The sequence below is a fragment of the Pezoporus wallicus genome, unplaced genomic scaffold (assembly GCF_028554395.1).
Source record: "Pezoporus wallicus isolate ANWC-B61680 ecotype Strahan unplaced genomic scaffold, APGP_CSIRO_Pwel_v1 contig_8476, whole genome shotgun sequence".
NCBI lineage: Eukaryota > Metazoa > Chordata > Aves > Psittaciformes > Psittacidae > Pezoporus > Pezoporus wallicus.
Window position 1 is genome coordinate 80,781 of NW_026641139.1, and position 27,153 is coordinate 107,933.

The following is a 27,153-nucleotide window of genomic DNA, read 5'->3' on the forward strand; positions in this document are numbered from 1 at the left end:
TTGCATTTTTCCCACTGAAAGACAAGCAGCTGGTTGTCCTCATTGCTGTGTTTATCTGTGTGATTTCTTTTTGTGTGACCATCCTCTGCCCCAAAGTGATCCGGATCATGTATCATGGGGGCCAACTCTGGATGTTGGTGTTAATCTGTCTGAGGACAGGGAAGGGAGCTAGTGAGAGCCAGTGGGAGCACTTTGTACAGCAGATTTGGATACAGAGAAGCCATATGGGAGCTGGGAGCTGACTTTCATGGAGCTACACACAGTTAATCATCCATGTTCACACACCCAACTATCCACCTCTTCCAGGCTGCAGCACCTCTAATGTGCTTCAGTTCCCAAGCCAGCAGAGAGCATATGGCATTGTGTGGAGAAGAAAATTGGAAATTTGTGTCTTGAGTCGCACCATGGTGAGCAGACAGCCAGCCGGGACTGAAATTCCTCTATCTAAATGGAAATGAGCACCACCTCTGCCATCAGGGAGGGATCACCTGTCCCCACTCCTCCAGTCCCAGCACACAGAGACCATAGACAGACCTGCTGTGCTTCTGAATAGGTAGCACAGCAGGGCGGTCACAATGCAAGGATGCACACCCCCAGTGACACCATGAGAGACCCTGTCCCATCCCTGCTTCAAAAGAGATCCCACTCCACCCCTGAGCAACTCATGAGTGTGTCAAAATAATTGCCTGCTACAGGGAAACCCAACCTTGTGTCCTGACAGGCATTCATACTTGCTAACAGACATTTACTGCAGCTGCCAAGATGGAATGAGAAGTATGATGATGAAAGAAGGATCTTGCTGCTAATGGCCCGTAGCAGGAACAGACCAGCAGGGGGAATTGCCCAATGCTGACATGGAATACAGCTGCTACCAGTGTGAATTACCTTGCTGCCTGTAGGGCTGACAATGCCAGAGCCATAAAGCCTGAGGTCACCCTGAATGATGGATTTTCATTGGGACTGTCAGCTGAGTGGGGCAGTGTGGGGTCTGTGATGCACAGGGGACCGAGCAACATCTCTATGTTTGCTCTCTTGCTTGCTGTGGTATATGATGTACTGCTTCCTTCAGGACTGGCTGGAAGTCAAACTCAAGGGCAAGAGCCCTCACCAGGTAGGCAATGCACTCTCCAGCCCTTCCTGGTACCACCTACACCACTTCACCCAGCCTGTGGCATCTGGGAGCTCAGCTACAAGTCACAGCAGAGAAAAGGCGAGATGGTTTTTAGCTCAGCCCCTCTGGGGAAACAAACAAACAAACAATAAAAACCCAAACCAACCAAGAAACAAAACAACAAAAAAGTCCACCACACACAGGAAAATACCAACCAAACCAACCTACCAACCAACCAAAAAAAAAAAAAAAAAAACAAACCAGGAATTACCTTACTTACAAGAAACTGAAGCTGTCTCAGCTTGTACTTCCTTCTTCCAGCCCCAGCTAACTCCAGCTGGCAGCTCTCTGGTCACCAGCATCACAAACATGGCTATAGACCTTCCCAGGGCAAGGAATGCCTCTCCCATGCTTCCTTCACAGGCCAACACAGGCCATGGCTGTGAGTCACAACTTCCTCACTTTCTTGATGCCTGGGTGGGCACATTCTGCGACTTTGAGCAACAACACTCTTCTCTGGACTACCCTCTGAAGAATTTATGGGGGCTCTGATATCCCAGTTTTCCCCTTTTGGACTCTCAAGCCAACAGGTCAATGAAGGAAGCCACTGGCATCCCATAAACATCCCCTAAGACTTCAGCAACAGGAGGTGGGCTTGGGGCTCTGGCTTAAATGACATTCAGCAAGACACTGGGTCTTGCTGCCCACTAGAGACACTCTCCATTACCTCTGGCAGGACACCTGGTTACCACACAGCTGACAGTGGGACATGAGGCAGGATAGCGCAGGATGGAGGTGCCAGGCTGCACCTCAGCCCCTGTAACACATGGTTACAAGAGTCACTGAGCAGATGGGGGGAGAGGAGGCTCTGACATCCTGTGCGTGTAGAAGGAAAAGGGAATTGAGTGCAGCACAGAGCCTGCAATCTTTACCACACATTACCAGCTAGAGTTGGGAGTTGCTCTGATATCAGGACATGATGCTGGTGTCTTGCACACATGCAGAAAGTATGTGCCTGTCCAGAGGCTGCAAGGCACCTATGTGGGAAAGAAGCTAATGCGTGAACCAAAATTAGGATGCCATGAGCACATGGAAATTACACTATGCCACATGGAGTGCCCACCCACTGCACACACAGTAAATCCAAGAGACAAATCAGGCAAACTATTCCTCTTGGAGAGGGGCAGTGGCATGTATGAATAATGACTTAAGGCACTCTAGACAGGGGCAAAGAGATGCAAGAGCCTTCCCTGATAATCAGGACATGCTCGTGCATGGTCAGAAAGAACACACTAAAACCAGACGTGCTGTGAATTTGCAGAGAGGTAACCCTTAATGAGAGCAGTAGATCAGGACACTGTGCATGCAGAGAGAGGCTGTAATGCTGCATAGGGGCAGTAAATCACAGTGCAGTGTACATGTGCAGCAAGTCTACCCCGTACAGGAGCAGTGAGAGAGGACACGTGCAGGGAGCCCATTGATCCCACACAGGCAAAGATAAGGACTTGCAGTGCACTGCCATTTAATGGAGAACAATTCAGCATGCATACATTTATCCTGGAAATTAAGAGAAAGACTTGTAGCTGTGCAGGTCATCAAGCTGAGTAAGATGTGAAGGACAGAGAATGCCTGAGGCACAACCACCAGATAAGGATATACTTTGAATGCATGAGAAGGTCAACCAGGAGGTGCTGCATGAGTTTGGAGAGAAAAGGACCAAGGTCACCTCACTGTGAAAGGACAAGATTTAGGATAACCTGGATATGGCTCAAATAGCAAACAAATGCAGCAAATGTGCCTTCCACATCCAAGAAAGTGAAAAGAGATATTAAAACATATCTAGACGTTCATACCTTTAAAAGGGTGTTTTGAAGGAGACCCAGCTTCAAGATATGAGGGGAACTGGAAACAGAATTTATCACACATACCTTATCTCAGTGTAACATAATGATTTTACTTTGATAATTAACTTAGACAAGGTGATGCAGTGCATTTAGGCGGGTTAGATTTAAGGAAAAAGTTTTATTTGTACCTAACCCTAACCCAATACAGTCTCCAATGCTGGAAGTCAGAGGTATGGATATAGCAGAGGAGGAACCAGCTAATCAAGTAAATGATGGGTTGTGTTAAAAAGGGTGTCTTCTCAGCTCTCTCTAGCATGGTTCCGCCACCCTAGTCTTGGGATGACCCCAGTAATGTTAATAGCAAGCAGTGCAGGGCTGGGAGTGTGGAGTTGTCATGCCTGAGATGCATTTTCAGGAGGGAAACAGGCACATTACTACGAAGGCACTGGGAAGATCTCACCCAGATGTGCCCAAGCATGCTGTTCTGGAGACGTGCCTGCAAAATTGTGCAAGGAAAAGGAGAGAACTGCTTGCAAGTGTAGACTGAAAATTTGGTGGAGGCACGGATGTTTTGGGACAATTTTCAAACAGGGTAACACGAGCAAGTAACTGGCTTAAGACAATGCTGGGGAAGCATACGAAAGGGACTGAGCTGGGGTGGTCACTGAGTTAAGGACTGAAAATTGCCCCTTCTGTCAAACATATTGCTCTTTAGAAGATCTGAAAGGAGGCATTCAGTTGGTCCGTGTGTGTGCCACATGCATGTGTGTGCTCTGTATGTGCTGCACTGCACATTTTCCTGGTAGCCTGCAGGGATCAGGAACAAATTTCTCTCCTCAGCTATAAACTTCAGCAGCTGAACTGTTGGGTTATTTAATCCTTCTGCAGATTGTTGTGGTTGGAGACAGAATAGAGGGCACTCTGTTTTCAGTGATACACAAGCAACGTAGGCATAACTGCCAGGGCTGGGGTTTTAAACTAATCACTAGGGCGCATGGAATGAGGGTTTTACCCAGTCTCACAAGGATCAGTTACTGGTGGTGCTCTCCAGCCTACATGGTGCTCAGGAGCCTTGATGGCTTGTACTAGGGTGGATGATGAGACTGATGATGCTAAGCAAAGTGCTTCATTTCCAGAAGGTGAAAGACATGAGGGACAGAGTTTCAGCAAACACATCCCAGCTTCCAAGGAGGGTAAGCTCAAATTCTGCCCTGAATCAGCCTTTCAACCCTCTTGGTTGCCTTCTGGAAAGACTACATCTTTCAGCCATTGAAGTTCTGTGCAGGAGTAAGCAGAGCCCCAAGCTGGCCCACAACAAGGCAAGGCAGCACAGGGCTAAGGGGCCATGCCAGCCCAGTCTTCACCGCCATGTGAGAGTATGCTCCCAGCAGTGCTAATCCAATTACGAAACAAACTTACTTCCTTCATCACCAGGGCCTGCAGAATATTAAAACAGTTCTCAACTGTGGAAGGCTTAGCAAGGGATTAGAGATCAACCAATGAATGGCAAAGCTATTTTGCTTGCAGGGAGGAGGGACAGGGAACAGGGGCAGCTGGGGGGACATGGGGGATTTCTAGGACAAGTGGATTGGGAATTGCTACAAAGGTCTCTGATTCTTTTCATGTTCCCAGCAGGATTAACGTCTAAACCGCATCAGGTTGCTCTGGACCCTGTCTGTCCTGGGGATTAACATCCTCGTGAATGGCGATCCCACCCATTACCTCTCTCTCTAGCCCTGTCACATGGCTGCCCCCAACCACCCCATTCCTAAACATCACCCCAGTTATGGCATGGCAAAAGTAGCACTAAAATACCCTTGCAGTAGAGATTCAATTCAAACTTTCTGGGGAGCTCCTGATTAGTTCCCATTGCAAACAGAAGATGAACCAGCCAGACCCAGTCATATACTGTATGTGGAAAACTCAAAATGACACCTCCTGGATCCAAACAGGACACATGACCTGCTTGGATCTGCCCCGTAAGGTCCATCCCCTGACCCAGTGTCAGGGCTGGCTCTTTGCTATGGCTCTGCATCCTGTACCTTGCTCCTACATCTTTCTTGTTGGACCTCCCCCATCACATGAGGGCCTTCACGGAGCTGGAGGCATTGCCCTCAGGTTGCAGTGAATTTGCAGCCCTCTATCCCTGGTGTCCAGTCTCCCCTGGTAATGCTATGAAGAGAGGAAAAACCCTAGCTAGGCTTAGGTAGTTCTGCTTCTCAAAAAACACCCCTCTTGACACTGGTCAACACTAACACTGCTTGCAGCACGAGGGTAGACTAGAGACTTCCTAAGGTCCCTTCCAGCTCAAGTTATATGAGTGCAACCAGATCAAAGGAAGTGGTTATTTCCTTTATTTGGCACTTGTGAGGTCACATCTGGATACTGCATCCAGTTCTGGACCCCAAATGCAGTAAGAGGGTCCTGCAGAGGGCCACTAGGATAGTCAGAGCTGTACAATGTGTTGTACAAGGAGATGCTTGAGGAGTTGGGCTTCTTTAGCCTGAAGAAGAAAGGGGTGAGAAGGGGTGTAATTGCCACAGTGAGGATTGAGAGCTGCTTAGCTGAATCACCTGGACATAAAGCCCAGCTCCAGAACAATGACTGTTTCTGGAGAGCTGATGAAACACACACAGGTCTCGTGCCTCTTAATGCTTGGCCTGGATGTCGCCGAGATGCAGCTACAGTGCTTGGACAGGATTTCACTGTAAAGCCGTGAGTGCACTGATACAATCAGCACTGGCTGCTAGGCCGTTTGCTCACTACCACGGTTTCTCCAGAGAAAGAAACAGAATATGGGGAGGCTCTCATGTGCCTATGTTCCCCAGCTGCATGGACCCAAGAAGCCTCTGCTTTCCCAGCTGCAGCCACAGAGAAGGCAGAGTATCCCCCAAGATGAGATCTGTGCTGGAGTCATCAGGGCACAGCAGGGCTGCTAAGAGCCCTTGAAACCTTTAAAAGCAGCAAGGGCATCCAAGAGCATCTCTGAAGATTTCTGCATCTCTGGCCCTTTCTGCAGGCTCTGGTGTGGCACTGCCAAGACAAAAACGCTCCAGTGCTGTCTCCATCCCTGCTGGACAAGATGCCTCCCTGGGATGGAGAGAGGCAGCCAAGCAGGGCTGTAAGGAGACACCAGGCACCTGATGAGCTCAAACTGCTGCCTTTTAAGGAGCGGCAAAGGCTGAGGTATCCTGGAACAAATCATCAGTTTCTGCATGCTCCAAACCGCCGTGTGCGCTCACAGACCACTCTGGCTATGCCCAATGGTCCCCACAGCAGCTCAAAGCCATGCTGGGCAGTCAGGGCAGCGATCCCTGGTTACAGATTGAGCTGGAAAACCCTGGAGCCTTGGACAGTAAGTAAAACGGGGGACCCACGCGAGGTCCCCATGGCCCCGTTGACCACCTCCACCCCCCTCAGCAGGACCAGCTTTTTTCTGGGAACAAGGGGTGGGGAGGATGATGCTTTTTCACAAAGCCTTTGTCAAACCACTGCTGATGCATCATCATCAATGCCCCAACCACTTTGCTCCACTGATGCAGAAGGTTCTGCTGGTCCAGCAGCAAATTTGCTGTTGTCATTCTCTCCGCTGAGCACAGTGGGACCACTGACTGGAGGAGAAAGGGAACATACTGCAGGGGAGCAACAGTGAGACTCAGCTTAGTCTGAAGCACAGATGGAGGAAACAGCAGCAAGCAACACCAGGAACAAGGTTAAAAGGCAAGGTATGCATTAAATGCTACAGAGCATCACACATAGGCTTCAGCCAAATGAAGTAAAGGAGCAAGCTAGCTCAAAGACAAGGTAACAGGAAGACAAAGAACAAGACTGGGGCCAGTAAATACCCAGAGGAGGAGAACAGGAGATCTGTGAATTCAGGGATTTTGCCTAAGGCTTACAAAAGATGAAGGAAAACGAGGCAAAAAGATCCCAAAAAGCACCTCCTTCTACAGGGAATAATGGGCAAGTCCACTTTGCTGCCCACAAAGTGTCCCAAAGACATAGCAAGGACATGACCACCAGCTTCCCATGTTCCCTGTGTTACAGATGAGTAAGCTGGCTGGACCACTCAGGCACACAGGTTTCAAGACCCGTGTGTGCAAGAGTTAAGGAAAAAGCAATTCACTTCAAGCTTTCATATGATAAAATCCCCCTTCCCGCTGTTTTGGCACACTGACCCCCCACTTAGGGTGGTGGGATGCATGGAGCAGCAGGTGAGCATGCACCGCTTTATTAGGCAGCGTTGCTGCACGCCTAGCTGAGAGCTGTCACTGTGTACATTTGGCAAAGGATGGCGGAGAGTGCTGAGCACAGTGTGGGGGGTGGAAGGGACAGCCTGCCCAGCCTGCCATGTCTCGCTATTCCTGGTAGGCTTGTCCCTGGCAGCCTTCTTGCCTGCTGGCACAGACATTCTGTCTCCCATGGGTAGAGCCAGGCACTGTCGTGGTGGCACCTCATGCCTGCTACCAGTTGATTTCTTTCCCTTTACCAACACATAACCCCCTCCCTTGCCTCTCCAAGGCCCCAGCTCCAGTCCTAATGTCCTGAGCTCTGCCTGGAGGTAGGCAAGGGCAGTGGGCAGCCAGCGAGCCCCTCTCAGCTCCTCAGGCACGGGTTCCCCCTGGAGCCATCCCAGCCGGCAAACCAGCGTGCAAGAGCCCCCCAAGGGAGCAGGACGAAGGGTCCAGCTGCAGCAATCCCAACAGCACTGGCTGTGCCCTGCTTGTGAGCTGCTGGTCCAGACCCGGTAGTCAGTGCGACTGTGCTCGGCCCTGCAGACGGACCAGTTTCAGATGCACCCAGCCCGGAGCCTGGTTCGTGGATGGTGAGTACTATAGGGTACGGATAGCCACCGGGTAGAGCAAGGACATGTGCTCAGCCCCCTTGATGGGCAGCTTTCGGCTCGCATAGTGATGAATGATCTCTGGCACGCTGTCGAAGGGTGGGCTGTGCTGACCCAGCACGTACTTGTTCTCTTGGGTCCGGGACAATTTCATGTGCATGAAGCCCTGGCTGCTCCTGCAAGGAGACATGAAGGCAGGGTTAGGGGTGTAGCTGGCCCCAGCCTCCCATCAACTCCTGACATCTCCCCCACCCTGAAACAGGCAACCCAACCATGGCCCTGCCCATACCATCCTGCTCTTGCCAACCCCACACAAAGCCCACAACATGAGGGAGAGGTCACAGCTGTGTGCCCCCAAGGGAGAATGGCCATGCAGAGGGGTGTGAGGGGTTGATCCAGGGACAAGAACAGTGCAGAGGCTGGGGTAGGCATGTGGAGGCAGGAGCAGCTGGGACTCTCACTGCAGGGTGACGTAGGGCAGCAGCTTTTGCCCCTCACATGTGGCAAAGCCCCTTTTGCAACTGCCAAGGCTCACACAGGAGGACTTCAGTTCACCTATCTCCAGTCTCACCATGGCAAAACAGGATTCTCTCCTTCAGCCCACAGCATGTTGGTCCCCCATCCCCCTAAATGCCAACACTGAGGACTCCATAGAACCCACTCAGTGTAGTGAGGCCATTTCCTGGTGCAGCACAGGCACTGAGCCATATGAAGCTGTGCAGTCAGATCCTGCCATGAGCACTGATTCCAAGTGATGGGCTAATGGCCCTGTTGCTATTAATTTGCGTCTCTGAGGAGAGCCACAGCCTGTCTGCAGCATCTGGAATGCACATTAAGGCAAAATATTGATGACTTAAAAGCAGACAGGACCTCATCAGCAATGCTGAGCAGCCTCCAGCGCTGTGCAGGCCAGTCCCTTCCCCCCAGCTGGAGTCAGTACCCATAATGGACAGCCCAGCTGCATTAGCAGAATGGGTTTGCAATCCATTTAGAGTTGAGAGGCAAGGAGCCAGCCCCACGGGAGGGCAGAGCCGCAACCCCCTGCCAGGAGCCAAGGAAAAGCGATAGCTGGCCCCATCCTGCATCCCAGTGGCAGGATGCAGGGAAGAGCTGCAGGGCTGCCCCATGCATGGCACCTGTGAAGGTGCACCTGCATGCACACATATGGTCGCAGCACTAACACGTGGAGCTGCCCATGGATGCTGCCCTCAGCACTGCACCGTCTGCAGGGAGACCCAGCCCTTGCCTGTGCTGGCAGGTGGGAGGGGTGCGGGAGCCTGGTGCTGGGTCAGTGCCGGTCTGGAGCCAGAGCACTGCCACATGGATCCACAGAGAGGTGATGCTGGTTGTATTTCGTCCAGAGGTCTTTGTCACAAGCTCAGGGACATGACCTAGATCAGACCCCTGGAGACATGGCTGAGGGAGCATGCTGCAAACCCGACAGGCTTGGAGCCAGTAGCAGGGGTGGGAGGAAGATAAGAGGCAGCCACTGTTCCTGCCGAGCACCTTACAGACATGAGAAAGGACCCAAACCTTTGCAGCATGGCCTCAGCCACGCTCACAGAGGTGCGATCCAGGAGGGATTAATTCTCCAAGTGTTTCAGGCATTCACATTACAACCCTGTTCACAACAGGCAATGTGGGGCTGCCCAGCCTCGACCAGCCAGGAGTGTCATGGCAGGGCTAAATCCTTCCGGCAACCTGACACACTATGGGTACAGCATTCCTACTGCTCTCTCTAGTGCATATTTTCCTTTAAAGCAGCACAAAAGGGCTTTAGGTCAGCATGGGAGCTCTCTTTCAGACCGTATCCTATGCTGCGCCTCCTTCCTCAACAACAACAAAAAAAAGAATAATAGAAATGCAGACAGCCAGCTTAAAGGTATATAAAAAGCATCCCAGGGGATTTTCCTTGAACAGGCTCTATAGAGAAAGGCAGTGGAGTAAAAATCATGTTCCTGGGGCTGTGGGCTCACTGCAATCACAGCTGACAGACAGGTAATGCCCGAGCAGCTCCTGGATGCGCTGCAGTCTCCTCTGGGGAGGAGGGACACCATTGAAAGGACATATCCTAGATATACATATTGTTTGAGAACACGATTTGGCCCTTTTTGTCACAAGGCCAAGGACGGCTAGTAAGAAGTAAGGAACAAAACCGAAAGAAATGTGTGACTGGCTTGTAGAGAGGTGATGAAAAGGGACATCCATGCTGCTGAAGGATGAAGCCCCATCAACAACCAAATGCCACCACACATGCTGGCCTATGCCACCCACAAGGTGATGGCCAAGAGGACCTCTTGCAGCCTCAAAGATGAGCCAGCCAGCAGAAGCTGTTGCTTCAATGTTGCTTCAAAATTGCTCGCAAGCCATAGAAGGAACAAATATTGAGGAAATTAAAACATCAGTACAAATTCTGACCAAAAAAAAAAGAAAAACCATAAAGAAAAGGAGGGAGTCATTGTTCGATTCAAAATCTAGAACTGCAGAAGGAAGAAAGAATATTTCCAACCTCAACTTTGGCCCTTGCTTGGTGCTGAAGGCAGAAATAAAAGGGGAAGAAAAGACAGACAGAGCAATCTAACTCACAGTTGTGTCACTGGGAAATAAACAGGAGGCTGAAACCACCAGGGAGCAATGCAGGTACAGAAAGCACTGAGGAAACTTAAAGTATATTGAGAAAAGCATAGGAGTATGTGGCTTGTTGTTGGGCAGAGATGACTAAAGTGCTCAATAAATACTTTTTCCACATCTGCCAGGAAAAGAGCTAAAATAGTCATCCAGCAGAAGGGCAAGAAGGCATCTGATAATCCATCATCATCTTCAGGACAGGTATCAGCTTTCATCTCACACCCCAAGAATCACAAAAGAGCTGAAGAGCTTTGGGCAGCTCCCCCCTTCCTCAGCAGGAGACACGTGGTGATGCTCATGCAGTTCTGGTGCTCAGAGAACCTGGAAAACTTGGGGAGGATGCAAAGATCCCCCCAAAAAACCCAAGCAGAAACCAAGCTCTCTCTCTATATATAGATGTATATATATATATATATATGTATGTATAAAATGCGAAGGGTGAGGTTTTCCTGCTGGGGAACCAGAACAGGGTAATTCCCTCTCTACAGTGCTGCTGAGCAACAGCTTCAATGACTACATGGGCTGGGGAGGCAGGGATGGGTACCTGCATCTCCATGAACAGATCACACAAACTTTCTTTTCTCATGAAAATAAGCTAAAAAAAAAAAAAAAAAAAAGGGTGACAAGCCAGAGCTGGAAGCTGTAACCAGACACATTCAAGTGAGCAGTGAGGCACATAATTTTATCTGTTTGAGGGGTTACTAGCACTGCCAAGGGAAGAGCAGCATGCCTCCAGATCCTCAAGCCTTCCCATGACATACTTTTGCCAGGCACCAAACCAGAAGCCTGTGACACACCACAGAGAAGTGCAGACTTTGTATTCCAGCCATTTCTGACCATGGTCATCTCAATCACCCCATTAGCACAGGCATACGTTTGCATGGGGCACCCATCCATGAAGGGTCACCTACATTACCAAGTCACCTCTGCGGTGGGTCCACCACCCCCCAGCCTCATCTGGGCTCACTCACTTCAAGGAGAGGGAGAAATCATTCTTGCTGGTCTCGCTGTTGCGCACCAAGTAGCTGGCCTCCTTGCACAGCCTCAGCAGAGCCTCTGCATCCGTCCGGCTGATGGCCCCATGGTACCAGCTGAAGGTTGAAGAGGAACCAGATGTGCCAGGCAGAACAGACACCCCAGGAAGGACCCTGCCCTGGGGCAGCTGCAATTCAGCACTGCTGGAACCTCCCCAGGGACAGCAGCCACTGTTTAGGAGGAGGAATGTGGGTGGCACCACTAGGGATGGGGGACAAGGGGCAGGGATTCCACCAGGCAGCTCAGAGGGGTTCAGGGGGCACATGGGGACACCACAACTGCAGGAGGGGCAGGACGGACAAGCAGGCAGAAAGGTGAGGCCAGGGAAAAAGGAAGAAATAGGTCTGCCCCGGGGCTCAGCATGGTGCAGCCACCAGGATCCTGGAGCAGCCACCCACAGCAGGCAGGACTCACCACTGGCTCTCCAGGGGCAGGGCAGGGTCAATCCTCTCCCCAACAAAGGGGCCAGGCTCGGTGATGAGCGTCTTCATGCTTTTTAGACTGCTGGAGCCATGCCTCAGGGCAGCCCTGGCCTTCTCCTCCCTGCAGGGTGAAGTGCGACCATACCCCAGCCCCTCCGATGGACCTACAAGACAGACACACGTCACACCAGCATTGAGGACCAGCGGACAGGCTGGGCTCACAGCTTTCCCCATGTGGACAGTCAGCAGAAAGAGCCATGTCACATCATGCTGGGACACACTGCGCTGCCCTGTCCCCTTGTCCTAAGCAAGGGAGGGCAGGGCAGAGCAGCTATTGGACTGATGTTCACTGCAGTGCCCCAAGACAGACAAGGCTGAGTCCCCGCCATGTCAGGACTGAGGTTCTCACAGCACCTGAGCCCCTGGAAATTATTTTCCAGGCAAGCCTCAAAAGCTTTTTCCCTTTTTTCAAAATGAAGGCTGGAGCAGCTCTGCTCTGGAGAGCCGAGAGAGCTGGGGTGGTTTAGCCTAGAGAAAAGAAGGCTCCTGAAGGGGACACCTTAGAGCAGCTCCAGTGCCTAAAGGGGCTACAGGAAACCTGGAGAGAGGCTTGTGACAAGGGTCTGTAGGGACAGGCCAAGGGGAATGGCTTTAACCTGCTAGAGGGGAGACTCAGATGAGCTCTTAAGCAGAAACTCTTCCCTGTGAGGGTGCTGAGGCGCTGGCACAGGGTGCCCAGAGAAACTGTGGCTGCCCTATCCCTGGCAGTGTTCAAGGCCAGGTTGGACACAGTGGCTTGGAGCAAGCTGCTCTAGTGGAATGTGTCCCTGCCCATGGCAGGGGTTGGAACTGGATGAGCTTTAAGGTGCCTTCAACCCAAACCAGGCAATGATTCTTTGAAAAGCAATCCGAGATTCACCTGTTGCAGTAGATTTACATGAGAAGCAGTAAGGAGAAGCTCTCCAAGCCTGGGGAAAAACAAACAAACATGAGGAGTGGGTAGATGAAGCTGGAGAGGTCAGTCCGTTTGGAAATGATGGACACATTTCTGCTGTCACAAGTAAATCTCCTGAGGTGAAAAAAATAATTCCCCAAGGAATGAAGGGGACATTTTGACTGCAAGGTGCTTTCCCAGTGCAGCTGCCTGCCCAGCACTGGCCCAGCCACTGGCCGTCCTGCCTCAACAATGTGCAATGGCCTGGCAAGCAGCAGGGGATTAACTGAGATGTGCCCCAGGGACGCAGCCTCCTATTGACTGTTATTTCTGTGTGGGATGATTTCAACATTAACAGTATTGTTTCTCCCTCCTCCAGAGAGTTCATTATTGCGCCCCTACAGCACAAGGCCCCATCACACAAATGACTTATCGATCAGGCAGAGCTGCCTTGATGCAAGGTTGCCAGTGGCTGGTGCATGGAGGCACAGTCTCCCTGGAGGTAGCTGAGCTCAGGCATTGCAGCTCCTAGGAAGAGTGGGATGTTCCAGGCTGGCAACTTCCCCCTCCTGATGCTCCCTGGCTGCTCAAGGGGGAGGCAAAAGCATAGGATGATGAGGCCACAATGCTGCAGGGCAGAGGCAAAATATTACCCTGGGAGGGATGTTCTTTTTAGCAGGGCATCCTCTACAGTGGCTGTTTGAGGAAAACCTTGTTTGGGCCCTGCGCAGGTGAGCAGGTCATCAGCTTCCCAGCAACAAGGAGAAAAGGCAGCTGAAAGCAAACCCAGCCAAAAGACTCTGCAACATAGCATGGCTTAAAATCCCTAGAGAAAGAGCTTGGGAAAGAGGTGCCCGGCATTAAGGTTTGACAAGCCCTGCCTCTGCAGTGGTCTGGCTTTTCACTGGCCAGGCTTGCCCTTATACATAACATCCAGGCTTCAATTTAAACTCATCACCCTAAAAATTGGGCAATCACTAAAAAGCCAGAAAATCAAACCAGTGAAGTGTGCTGGTGGCACAGAGTCATCATGTTAATGACTCAGAAGAAATACATTGCACCTGTCAGAGAGAGGCAGAGGCATGTGCATGATTGAACAGGATATTAAAAACAAGCCCCTAGGAGGAAGATGACATCCCTCAAGAAGTTCAAGTCACCCTCAGACAGGGAAAGTAGAAAATGAGGCAAAACTCTGACAAGATAAACGTAACACAACAAAGCAAGTCGGGGCGGGGGAGGGGGGAAAGGCAAATACTCTGTTGCTAAAACCAGGTAAAATGTCAAACTAATGTGTTCATTGGGGCAGGATGTGTGCCAGAGTGACTGCCGGGATAATAAATGATGGGGGAAGAGAACAGGCTGAGGAGCAAAGAAATTATTTTTTCTTGACACTTGCATTCACTGCAGGAAGATCAGGAAGTTTCCCTCTGCCAAGACGTCTCTCTTTTGGGACTGATCTCAGTTTGTAGCATCACTGCAGGTTTGGCTCATAGCCCCACAGTAGAGCAGCCGCATCACTCTTGAAGTCTCACTATGATCAGCAGCAGAATCAGCTGTCACGTGCAACCTCATGCTCAAACCCACCTGGGAGACACCAAAAGCCATACTGGTTTTTCTCCAGAAGCAATGCAGAAACCTGGGTAACTGCAGATAAGGAAATCAGCCATCTGCAGCTGGCATGTCACAGTGTCTACCAGGAGCAGTGTTAGTGAAACACAGGCAGACATGGCATGCTGGGGTGCAGAGGAAAAGTCATGTATCACAGGTCCACCACAAGAGCAGCAGCCCAACCCCAAGAGTGTGGGTGGTTTTCAACAAAGCCCCCACCTAATGCTCTTAGCAAAACCCTAATCCACATTCACCACAGCGTAAGAGCAACATCCTTAAAATTTTAATAGGAGGTTAAAAGAGAAGCAGCAATATTTGGCTTTCATAAGCCAGGCTGCCAGCAGAGTACAAGGGAGGACATATATGGGTGGCTCTGCTACTAGCACACACAAAAAAGGCTTCATAACAACGCAAACCTGAGATGACAGAGCATACCTGGGAGATATAGCTGTTCAGGATAGAAAAAATGAGTGAAGAATCCAGAAGGATCTTCTGTCACTGAGCAGCAAGGTAATAACACAGTGGAGGAAACAGAGCAGAAGTAAATGACAAAGTGAGGCTCAAGGGGAAAAAACAACCTCAACTTCAGCGGTTGCATCTGAATTAGCTGCTACCACACCTTTAAGGGATGTGGATATTAAGAGTCACAAGAAAACATCAGCTAAATGCTCAGAGCAGTTGTCAAAAAGACTGTAAAAGCAACCATCAAACACTGGGAATTTGGAGGCAAGGAGAAGAGAATAAAAGGTAGTAACTCTCCCACCAAATAATGCCCTGGTACAGCCTGACCAATGCATGCAAAGAGGCATCACGGAGCTAGAGAAGATGCAGAAGAGGTGAGGACAAATGTCTGGCATCCAGCACAGGACAACTGAACAGGACAGGAGCAGCTGGGGGAAGGCGGAGGAGAAAGGTGGGTGTCTGGCAGTAGCACAGGAAGCAGACAGAGCTCTGCCAGGTCTGGGCAAGATCAAAGAGTTGCAGCATCTTGGTCATGGTGAGCACCAGACAGTCCCCCTGGATAACCCACTGTCACCCAAGACCCACCATTGGCGTCTTCGTAGCCGGGCTGGCCATGCTGCGGAGGGACGGAGGCACCAGCCTCACTGTCCGCGGGGCTTTCACTGCTGTCGAGCTGTCCCACTGGCGGTGGCCATGGCAGGTCTTTAATGACCTTGATTTCAACTGGATGGGGGGAGAGGGGGATTAGCAGGGGAAGAGAGAAAGAAAAGAGTTTAGAAAAAAACCATCACCAACACCAGGCCCACAGAGAAGGAGTGCAGTTGTTGCGGGAAAGACCTGTTGTCCTAGGTTCAGCTGTAGCAGTCATTTTTCTCCTTAGTAGCTGGTGAGTGCTGTGTTTTTGACTTTAGTCTAGGAACAACACTGATAACACACCGATGTTTTTAGTTGTTGCTAAGTGATGTTTAGCCCGATCAAGGACTTTCCGGCCTCATGCTCTATCAGTGAGGAGGGGCATGGGAAGCCGGGAGGAAGCAGATACAGGACATGTGGCCCAAACTAGGCAAAAGGGCATTCCACACCACAGCACATCATGCTCAGTATAAAAACTGGCGGGAGTTACCTGGAAGGCCCAGATCACTGCTCGGGTCAGGCTGGGTATCAGTCAGCAGGTGGTGAGCAACTGCATTGGGCATCACTTGTGTTTATTCTTTTCCTTTTCCCCTTTTAGTTTTATATTCTCCCCTTTGTTATTTCCCTTATTAGTAGTAGTGGTTTTGTGTTATACCTTAGTTACTGGACTGTTCTTATCTCAACCCATGGTATTTACATTCTCTTGATGCCCTTCTCAAACCCTCTGAGAGCTGGGAGGGAAGAAGGGAGGGAGTGAGGGAGTGGCTGCATGGTTCTGGGTTACTGGCTGGGCTTAAACCATGACACCTATGGACTAAATTCCTGGAAGCCCTACGCCAGCTTGGCCACCCCTTCTCATCCACAGCACTGAGCAGGAACAGGCCCAACATGGGGCACACTCCCAAAGGAGACCTTGCTCCTCCATCAGATTTCCTAGCCAAACTTCTCTGGGGCAGGGGGGAGCCCGCAATCACCCCCATCCCACATACACATCCATCCAGTGGACCTTGACTAAGCATTCCATTGCCATCTGTCCTGCCCGTGCATCCGTCCTGCCCCAGGTGCTTCACAACCACCCCATGGGGTCCACATCCCCCTGTCAGGCACCAGTTGGTTCCTTCCTTGTGTTGGTACTAGCTGCCCATCAACAGGGGTCTTGCAGGCCCCCCAAAGGGGAAGAGGGCCAGCAGAGAGATTCTGGCACAGCAAGAGAGGAGAAATGCACTACAAGCCACAGCAGGACTTGGTCTGGCTCCAGAAGAAAACAGGCAGCAGGTCCTAATGTGGCCCAGGGCATGGCAGCCTGACTCCCTCAGGACTCGGAGCAAGCCTGAAGCACCCTGGGGAGTACCCACATGCATCCACGTGCAAGCCAGACCTGTGAACACTCCACCTACACACAGGGATATCAAGCAAGGCAGCTCATCTGCCCAGATCTGGAGCACAAACACCTCAGCACAAACCTAACGCAGCAGCGCACTGTGTTTCATGACGGAGCCCTATAAGCTGAATCCTCTGCACAGCGTGCCACGGTCACCGACCCTGTACCCACCGAGTGCAATGGTAAGAATGCAATCCCACAGCATGAGTAGATGCCATGGCGTAGAGACAGCAAACAGTTCACAGAGCCCAAACCCAAGAGGTGAAACAGTCCCAAGACTCCACGTCTCTCTCTGCCAGCATCTCTGCGCAAAACTGCTGCTGGCTCGAGCACCTTGTGCATGCCAGCTGCAATTTAAACATACAATGCTGCAATTAAAATGCATCCTAGATAAGAATGTGGCAATTAGCCAGCACCGGCAGAGGAGCCAGCGCTAATGCCCAGCATGGATTTCCTCATTAACAAACACTAACACCATCGATCCTGCAGCACAGATAAATAGGTCAGGAGCCTGGACAATCACCTGGCCAAAGGCTCCCAGAGGATCCTCCTGCCCCAGTGAAGGAAGGATTTGCTTGAGCCCACGGTCAAACCACACCTCTGCAATTCAAAGCTCAGGTGGGGTTAACTTGCACCAGAGCCTCTGATCAGCCAGCAGGGGGAAGGGGAAACAAGAGATGGGCACTGGACAGTCTGCCAAGGCAGCTCCATTCACCACTCCACCCAGCCTGGCTCCCAGCTGAAAAGAAACAGCCTTTCCAGGTTCATGACTGCTCCCTGAACCACAGAAATGCAAAAGCCAACACTACTGAATCCCCAAAAGACAAAGGAACATCAAGGAGCTGGCTTCCCGTCCTGCAAAATGCAACACAGCATCAGCTGCTTTACAGCTACTCCCATCTCTCATCTCCCATCTCACCTGCAAAGGCTTTGGAGATCCGCTCCTTCTTCCACTCCCAGGGCTGGTCATACTCCTCTGGTGGCCGCTCATCATCCTCCGGCAGCCGGGACTCCCTGGGCCTGGGGCAAGCTGGGCGGTCACCATCCATGTCCAGCCCTCCAAGCACAGGCTCATAGGGAGTGTCGTAGAGGTGCAGCGGCCGGGCAGGAGCCTCCCGTAAGCCTTTCTGGCGGATCTCTAACAAGAGAGGAGTGAAAAGACCATGAGCTTTTTGCCTGACACACCGGCCATGGTCCCCAGAGACCTGCTGGATGAAAGGGCTCAGTTTCACCTGAGGGCAGTGTGGGGTAGGGAGCATCAGCGATGGAGGACACTGCCCAAACCTTCAGCACGTGCCTGCCAGAAATGGGGGAGCTGCTGGGCAGCTGGGTCCTGAGCAGTCCACAGCAGCAAGACGCCTTTTCTCCCACAGTACAACATCCCCACTGTTGGGCAGCCCCACAAAGCAGGGTCCATGGGGACAGAGCACCCAACAGCCCAATTCCCTGTGAGCAGTGAGGCCAGGTTTCTTCCCTGAACACCCAGCATGGTTAGTTTAATAAAATGCTCTTCCCTCAAACAAAAGTCTCCCACAAGCATTCCCTTCACCACTGGCTGATTTTTCCAAGAAATGCAATGGTCTAGTCCAAAAAGCCATATGAGCTTTCCAGAAACCACTCACTCCAGGAAAATCATGGAGCTGCAAAGCAAAGCCAGAGCCTGAAGCATGCAAGCAGTACAGTGACCCTGCAGCAGTAGGAGGGATGCCTTCAGGAGCACATGCTCGCCCCTCACCCACCATAAACAAGCCGTGGCCACGGCCACAGCGCACAATGGCATGGTTTGGCCCAGTCCGAACTGAATTAAATAGCTCCACATCCATCTTAGTTTTATGCCTGACGCATCAAATGTCAGGTCTCTCCTGGCTCAGCCTGGCAGGCAGGCACCGTGGTCCTGGGGGGCAAAATTGAAGGGATAAATACTGAAGTACTTTCATTGCTGGATAACCCTTGTCAGTGGCCTGACTATGGCAAGCCCATCACACGTGGCTAAAGCTGAGAAAATCTGCCTGCAGTGTGGCTGCGCACCACACCACAGCAACTGTCCAGGTTTGCTTTGTCTGGGGATCGCAGTGCTGTCTCAGGCTGCAAGGAAGAGAGTAGAGCAGCAAGCAAATTGACATGGAAGCAACCAGGGGTGCAAAGAGTGGCCTTTGCACAGAGCCTTCCACCTTACCAGCCATCATCTTCTGCGCTTCATACGGCTCCATGTATCCATCATTTTCTGTCACCTTCTCCAGCCCTGCCTGGCTACCTGCCACCTGCGCCGCATCAAAGGGATCTGCATAGTCCTCCAGGACAGCCAGCTGAAAGAGGGAAGGTAGAAGGGTTAGGGTCCTCCCTGCCTTTTCTGGGGAGGATCAGGGGCCAGCTGAAGCCCCTTGAAACCTCACCATAAGCTCTGCTAGCTGCAGCCAGAGCAGCAGCACCATGGCACCCCGCAGAGCAGGTGGTGGCGACTGGTGGCTTTCCAAGCACTGGCACTCAGCTGTGGAAATGCTCCAGCCTTTGTCCTGAAAGTTGGAATGGAGCCAAGCAGAGCAGAAGGCAGCCCTGCCTCCTCCCTTACCATCAGCTCAGCACGGCCAGCGCCATGCAGATGCCCCAGCCAGGCCCCTGCAGTGGCATGGGCCTGCCGGCAGTGCCACCCCCACCATGGTGTACAGATACTCTCTCTGTGTGCAGCCACATTTCCTTGCCCAACGCAGAGAAGGGGCTCAGATCCCAGGACAGGTGTGTCAGCCTGCACTGACACAACTGGGAACTCACTGGTTATTTTCCAGGGCTCCTGCAGGCTCATGTGAAGATATTTCTTAACAAAAGACCTAAGAACAGCCTATGGCATCTTCTCTGCTCCCTCCAAGGCCCCCACAGCATCCCCATACATGTCCCAAGTAGCGTAAGACAGGGCTCCTTCAGGAGTCACCAGGAAGTAAGACCAGGAGCCTCTCAAGTGCCACATCAAAGGAATGGCACAAAATGCCTGAGGTTTGTTCTTGCTAACAAAAAGGAGGGGATCCTGAAGTAGGATATGAGGCATGTCCCAGAGCTTGATCCTCTCCAGCAATGGAGCCACACATCTGCTCTGGCATCTCAGCAGCTTCCCAGCCTGGAGCACTCCATCGCACAGTGTTGCAGCCCCTGGAAAGCCTGGAGCAATACATCCCACCTCCAGCCCCAAAGGCTGGTCTCAAAATAGGGCCAGGCAACATTTCCAGCAGGGTCCTAGTGCACCCAAGCACCTTTACTTGGTCTGCCCCCCCACCAGGCTGCAATCCCCAGACTGGACCATCTGGCAAGATAGGTTTTGCCACCACAATGCCAGCTATACAGAGCTCCCACAGAAAGAACCAAATGGCCCAAGCATGGTGTGGCAGCTGCTTAATCCTACCTGGTGCCAGGGTCTGTCCTCACCACCATGCTGCCCCTGCTCCTGGCCAGCCTTGGAGACCAGAGCCACTCACACATTCCTATCCAGCTCCCACAAGCAGTTTAAAACAAAACACTTCTTCCTCCTTCCTGCGCAAAATGGCCTACAATGGCCTCAAGAAGCAAAAGCCAGCAGGAAAAAGGAACAGGAACTGGAGCTGTAAACACCTCCACACAGCCTTCACATCCCTCTGAGCTGTGGAACATGGCTTCCCCCACTCCAGTTCACCACTGCCTCCATAAGTGTTCCCGCTCTGGGCTGGCCAATGCAGTGGGGAGCTGGGATAGCTCTCCCAAGGCCAGCTCCTCCATGCTGGAGCACAAGCGAGCAGCAGAGCATCATCCCCAGAGCAAAGCCTGCCAGCCAGGGTGAGTACATGGGGAGGTTCAAGCATGGGAGCAAATAGATGCTCTCACCCCTCACAAGGGGACAGATGCTGCTTGGGGTACCAACCTTCCCCGGATGAGAGGAAAAGAGCAAAACCTCCCACTGGCTCTGCAGGAAGGGCCCAGGACAGGGCTGCAGGAGCAGCCAGTCCCTGGCTTTGCAGCAGGAGACAGGAAACCTGCTCCATCATCTGAGGGAGATGTGGCATCGCTCAGGCTCTGCCAGGCACCAGGGCCACCAAGGGACAACGCTGACCCCAGGGGAGCTGCAGCTCTTTGCCTGCCACCACTGGAGAGAAATCCCCCAAGGGAAATCTAAGTCACTGGTGACTTTTACAAATGCTTGGTCACTGGGACATAACGCTCATAGAGCGGAGAGATGAGCAACAGCAACAGCAAATTCACTGCAGGAAGCCCCTCTGCTTTCTCAACACCCTTTTCCTCTCCTGCCTGCAAGACAGGTACTTCCCATTTGCTGCCTGCAAGATCCAAAGGGCAGATCAGTGCCTGCTGCTCCAAACAGCCTGGAGGTCCAGTGGGCACCCATGCCTTGAAAAGCTGCAAAGAGGCTTTTGCTCCACCCCAATGACATCCACAGAGCACAGTCCCCTGCACGCTTATTCACATACGTACTGGTGCCAAGGGAGGCAGGAGCATGCGGGCAGGCGTCCCAACACACACAGACACATAGGCTTAACATGCGAGCACCTGTGAGGCAGCACCGATACATACCCTCTGGAAAGAACTCTTGTGGCTCCAAACATGACGTGGAGCTTTAAAACACAGTTTGCTGACCCTCCAGGACTCAGAAAAGGATTGCCTGCTCATTCCTCCCACCCCAAGCCCAACCTCCCCACATTCAAACCTGCCATGAACATTTCCTAAATGCATTTTGCTAGACATAGACCTGACTTGCTGCTGGCACCAGTCCTGGACCCTCCCTCTCCCTCCCCATAAATAGGGAGCAACTTTGGACAAGACAGGGCACCAGCAAAGCAGCTCAGAAGCTGAAAGACTCCTCTGTACACAACAGACATCCTCCCCAACCCAAGGAAAGCCCTTTCCTCAGTGCTTTGGTCTTGCTTCCCAGGAAGGGGGGACACAAGCTCCAGCAAGCTCAGAGTGGTCCCCACTCAGATGCCTCCAGGTCTAGAAAGCAAAGGATGGTGGAGAATTCTAACACATCTCTGCTGAGACCCCTAAAATTGGGTGTTTCACTTGGTGGGGGATAAAGAGGCACTCAGCAATTAGACAGGCTCTACACAGCCAAGACAATGTTTGCTGTGCTTAGCTCAGACCCAAAGCAAACGGCTCAGATCAAGGGTACGAGTCTCTGAGCCCCCCAGGTTTGGTTGGGTTTTGCCACACTGGCAAACTCCTCCACTATCTTAAGGATGACTCTTTGTAGGAGCAAAGTCTCCCCACTGTAGGCTGCTAAGAAGGTAAACCCATTCAGTTTTTAAATGGTCAGATATTACTGTGGAGAGCCATGGAAAAGGTGGGAAGGCAACTCCTGTCTGCAGGAGCACTGCATCCTCAGGATGCATAATCGAGCAAGTGAGAACAGAATCCCAGGCTCTGAGGCTGGAGGCTGCAGCTAGTGCTGGGAATGGGTGAGGGCTCTTAGGAGGCAAATGGCAGGGATAATGCAATTACCGATTGCTTCCTAATGCCCTTGCATGTGGGACCAAACTAAAGTTGCCAGGAAACTACACCTCTGACATTTCCTAATCTGAGCACTGAACTTCACAAGCCACGCAAAGCTCTCTGCGGCAGCCACGGTGCACAGAGCGCTGCCCCAGTGCAGGCGCCATGACTGCTGGCAGAGCAGCTCAGTGGGGTGCCCCAGACACCCCCTGCTTCTTTTAAAGGCCAGGCATTTCCATGCTTCACTCATCTCCCATATCACAGAGGAAGCCACTCACCACCCAGCTTATCACAGCACACCATGCAGATGCTTAGGCTTAGGTACTGATGCATCGCCTGCTCATGCACAGCACAAGCTCTATTAGATTTCAAACTATTCACGTGCAAAGCAAAAGCCTGACATGCAAAACCACACCACCAGGGTAGCTCTTAGTGCAGGCCAGTCCTTCAGAGAGCAGTCAGGTACTTCTGGCACTTGGACACAAGTCCTCCTTGCACACAGGAGTTTTTCATGCATTTATCTGCTGTGGCAATGCACACCCAGATCCTTGCTGCCATGCTGAGGCTGGCCTTGCTCTACTATTTATGCCAACAGTAAGAAAAGAAAATCAAAAGAACATTAAGGTGAAGGACCACATCATCACCGGGTTTTTATGCTGCCCACCACAGAATGTGACAGACAGTGGCTCTCCAAGATGCCGCAGTAGAGATGGAGCTCTTCACCCCATCTTGCCCTGGAGATAAAGCATGCTTGGGGTCCCCCGGGAGATTGCTGTTTAATGTTGGAGCTGCCCTAACTTATATAAAACTCAGTTCATTCGCTCTGTCAGGTGCAGAATCTCCCAGTTTCATGTATCTTGCACCTTGGCTTTCAGTGGATGCCAAAGCCAAACCCAAAAGCAAACATAGTGCTGGCCTTCCAACACAGGTCCGGTCCGCAGCTCACTGGGGCAGGCGGGGAGCCCAGGGCTGCACCCATGGCACGGGAGGAGGAGTGCAGGGCGGACAGCACCACATCGCACATGATGACTCAGTTCAGGGAGGCTCTTGCAGGAAGGACACACACCCAAGAGCTTCCTGGCGAGCCGTTCCCACACCCCGCGGCACCGACCCTGCGCACCCGGCAAAAACACCAGTGACGGGTACAGTGGGCACAAGACAAAGATGTCCCCATGTCCCAGGACAGATTCCCAACCCACTCTCTAAGCACACTGCATGCCGTGGGTGCAGGTGTTCCCAATGCAGGGAGGTCCCTCATCACACCTTTCCCCATTGCATCCTGGCGGCACTGCTCCTTGCACTCAATCCAAATGCAGCAGAAAAGACATCTCCAGGGTATCCACCTCGCCACCCCTCCAGGGTATCCTCGAGCCATACAGGGCCAGCCTTGTCCACTGCTACAGGGAAAACACTGCCCAGACCAAGCAGATGGAGAAAGGCCTGTGCTGGTCCCCAGCATGTCCAGCAAGCGCTTCTAATGGAGCAGAGGCCACTGCAGAGCTCATTCTAAGCGCATCCCCACAAGATGTTGCAGATTCCACACAAGTCAGAAAGATGTGACTCATGCTATGACAGCAAAGTATCGCATGGCCCAGGCAGGAAGGGTGCCATTGCCAAGATGCTCCTGCCCTGTCTCCAATTCTCCAGAAATGACAGGACAGCTACAGTGAACACAGGGCTTCCCGGGAACATGGTCAGTCCCCCAAACTCAGCGCAGAGCCCATACCACCACAAACTACAGAGCCTTGGCCAAACCACACAGCCAGGAACTGATAGTTGCTCCTTCCACTTCTGCTCATCTCCAGTCTCCCTGCCTGGAAGGGCTGCACAATTTATTAGGCTGATTTTCACTGTCAATCTTTAGCAAAAAAAAAACCCTCTCTGGTAAAAAGCAGTCTTGCCTCTACCTAAAATCATACTTCTCCCTTTACCTTCAGCGTCACCACAACTCAAGGCCTACACCTGAAGGCTTTTCAGACTCCCAGTCCCCACAACACATGGGGAACAGTGCCCATCACCTCTTCCCAAGAATGGGGGCACAGAGCCCCCTGCCACAACTATCATCTTGGCTTAAAGAGCTCAGCAGAGGCTTCAGGCCATCCTGCCTTTCCTGCTCTAGGATAACTTGATGTTGTCTCCAAGAGCAAGGGCCACAAGCATCAGTAACCCCCCAGCAGGCACTTCCATCCTCCTGGACCACCACCTCCAGAGATAACCACCGTGACCCTGCAACAACTGGAGAACCCTCCCACTGCTCAGCCCAATGTCAAGGCCAGCAGACAGAAGCTGCAAAGGGTGCTCAAGCCCAACAGAGATGCTCCTCATTGTGGAACCTCCACAGCTCCTCCAGGAAAACTGTTCTAATGGACAGTTCCATGCATTATCAAATATTCCCATGTTATGTCCAGCTTCACCCAGCCTCCACAGCTCTGCCTGTGTCCATCACATACTGAAGCCCTGAATTAGAACCTCCTCTCCACAGGGACACGCAGATCAGGAGATTAACCACCATGTACCTTGGATAACATGAGGGGTCTTCTTTGGCCTAGTGCTGTTAGCGGGATTTCCTCCAAAGCATCCCAGCTTTTGGCTTTTTCTCTAAAATTCCCAGCTACTTCCCGGTCCTCAGACACCAGCACAGCCTGGCTGTACCGTTGCAATACCCACTCCCTGCAGCTCCTGCTCACCCCTTTGCCTATCACAGTCTGAGTTCTTCCTATGACCACCATCTGATCCTGGTCCCTCTGATCCCACACCACGTGTTCCAGGGGAAAAAGCATGCAGCAAACACACATCACCACAATGGCACCTCCGGTCGCAGCTGCCAGTGCCCTCCTCCTCTGCTGCCCTCAGTGGCCAGTTTACAGGATCCTGGCTCAAATGGGGGTTTCTGCCAGGCCCCTCCGGAAACCTCCTAAAAGCAACTGGTCAGTATTAGCAACTTCCCAAGATCCACCAGCAACAAGTTTTTCTACCTGCTTAAAATACTCCCGAGCAGTTTGCTCGGTGCTCGTTTCAACATGCTGCCCGGCAACACAGGACCACGGAGGGGATCACTGTACCCACCGTTCCCCCCACCAGCCAGATCTGCAATCCCGCGAGTTCACTCGACAAGCCCCATCTTGCAGGGGGCAGCGCCAGCGGGCTCCTGCCTTTATCTGTGCAGTCCCCGCACCAACCTCTCCACCAAGAGGCCGGACGCCAACGGCCGCAGCCGGGTCCTTGTTCAGCTCAGAGCCTATCTCCCTACAGGGAGCTTCTCCCCGGCTCCTGCCTCCCGCTGGGGACGTTTCTCTCGTCCTTTTCAATACTGGCAGAGCCAGGCTCCGCTTTCTCCCCTCGAGAAGCCGGCTGACAAAGAGGCGCTGAGGCTCCCTGACAAAGCAGCACGGCAGCTCGGTGGGAGCCGGCCTTGGGCATGGGAAGACCCTCGTAAGAGGGCAGCGGGAGACCCGCGCCGCTGGGCACAGAGTGGAAGAAGGCCCTGGGACACCGGCCCCAGCGTCGGAGGCCGCTGGAGGCAGTCCTGTGATGAGGGGCGCCTTCCCCGGCTGGAGGTTTCACCTCTGCACTCGGCTGCAAGGAAACGGCAAGACGGAAAAGGGGAAGGTGGCCCGTAGGCCCAGCGCTCCCGCACCTCAGTGAGCGACACTTCCTGCTGAGGAACGTATCTACCTCCCTCCAGCTGGAGAAGCCGGGGCCGCCCGGCAGCGCCGCGGGTGCTGACGTGTGAGCAGCTTGCCGGTGCAGCCGGACCCAAGGGGACGCGGAGCTCGGCCGTGGCTCCTGCCGCCGCAGGCTCCCGGTGCTCGGAGTCCACCTGCCCCAGGGGTCCTGGCCCTGCTCCTCGCAGCGGGTGCTGAGGATACGGCGGGGTGAACGAGAGTATTCCCCCAGCCATGGGGCTGGGGCACCCCAGAGAGCGCGGCGGGGTGCCCGTGCCGGGACACTCACCTCCTGCGGTGGCTCGTCGGGCAGCTCGGGGCCGGCTGGCGGCGAGCTGGGGGCGGCGGATGTCAGAGGCGGGGGGCTGGCGGGCACTTTCTCCACCGCCTCCACCTTGATGAGCCGGTGCTTGGGCGAAACGTACCGGGGCCCGTCGGGGGCGGCGGGCGGAGGCGGCCCGCTGTAGGGGTCCTCGAAGTCGCGCTCCTTTTGCAACCGGTAGGCCGCCACGATGTCGGGTTGGGCGGCGGCCAACGGCTCGGCGTCGCCCCCGGGCGGCGGGGGCGGCTGCGGCGGCGGCCCGGCGCGGTAGTCGGGCTTGGGCGGCGCGGGGGGCGCGGGCTTGGCGCTGCGGAAGCCCAGGTGCTCGCGGAGCCAGCGGGCCATGGTGCCTACGCACTGCGGAGCCCCTCCGGCCCCGGCCCCGGCCCCGGCCCCAGCGCCGCCGCCTCGCTCCGAGCCGGCCGCAGCTCCGCTCAGCAGCATCGGCGCTGCCGGACTGAACGAGACGGCGGCGGAGCCCGGGCCGGGGGGGGAGCGGGGGAGGCGGCCGGGGGAGGCGGCCAGTGCCACCTGCCGGAGCCACCGCGCCGGCTGCTCCGAGCGGGGCTCCCCCCTCCCCCTGCGTCTGCCCCGCTGCCCCGGTCCCGCTGCCCACGGCCCGGCACGGCCTTCCCGCTGCCTGGCCCGGAACGGCACGGCCCGCCTCCCCTGGGGCCCGCCCCGCACCCCCGCCGCCCGGGCCGCCTACCGCCGCGCCTCGCCCGGCCTTTCCTGGCGCTCTGCGCCGGCCACTCTCTCCAGGCGGCCGCTGGTGCTCGGCTTGGTCCCAGGGGTTCCGCGT

At 53.3% G+C, this 27,153-nt stretch overlaps 1 protein-coding gene across 3 annotated transcripts; it reads right to left on the bottom strand.

Moving 5' to 3' along the window:
* Positions 1-7,680: 7,680 nt before the first annotated feature.
* Positions 7,681-26,742, bottom strand: SHF (Src homology 2 domain containing F). Of its 3 annotated transcripts, XM_057422115.1 has the most exons (8): positions 26,319-26,739; positions 19,078-19,207; positions 17,821-18,039; positions 15,473-15,610; positions 11,876-12,047; positions 11,398-11,517; positions 10,971-11,021; positions 7,838-7,974 (listed from the first exon to the last, which is right to left on the bottom strand). In XM_057422115.1, exons 1-7 carry the CDS (start codon positions 26,694-26,696, stop codon positions 11,009-11,011), a joined length of 1,170 nt encoding a protein of 389 aa, XP_057278098.1. In that variant the 5' UTR covers positions 26,697-26,739; the 3' UTR covers positions 7,838-7,974; positions 10,971-11,008. The 3 variants fall into 3 exon arrangements, with proteins under 3 accessions (XP_057278096.1, XP_057278097.1, XP_057278098.1); XM_057422113.1 differs by lacking the exon at positions 10,971-11,021 and having other exon boundaries at positions 7,681-7,974; positions 26,319-26,731; XM_057422114.1 differs by lacking the exons at positions 10,971-11,021; positions 15,473-15,610 and having other exon boundaries at positions 7,681-7,974; positions 26,319-26,742.
* Between the last annotated feature and the right edge of the window lie 411 nt (positions 26,743-27,153).

Excerpts from the sequence above, each read along its gene's own strand:
- SHF (XM_057422113.1), bottom strand. The coding sequence starts at position 26,696 with ATGGCCCGCTGGCTCCGCGAGCACCTGGGCTTCCGCAGCGCCAAGCCC. Across the intron at positions 18,040-19,077 it reads AGCGCAGAAGATGATGGCTG|AGATCCGCCAGAAAGGCTTA; the intron begins GTAAGGTGGAAG and ends CTCTCTTGTTAG. Across the intron at positions 12,048-15,472 it reads CGGCTACGAAGACGCCAATG|GTCCATCGGAGGGGCTGGGG; the intron begins GTGGGTCTTGGG and ends TCTGTCTTGTAG.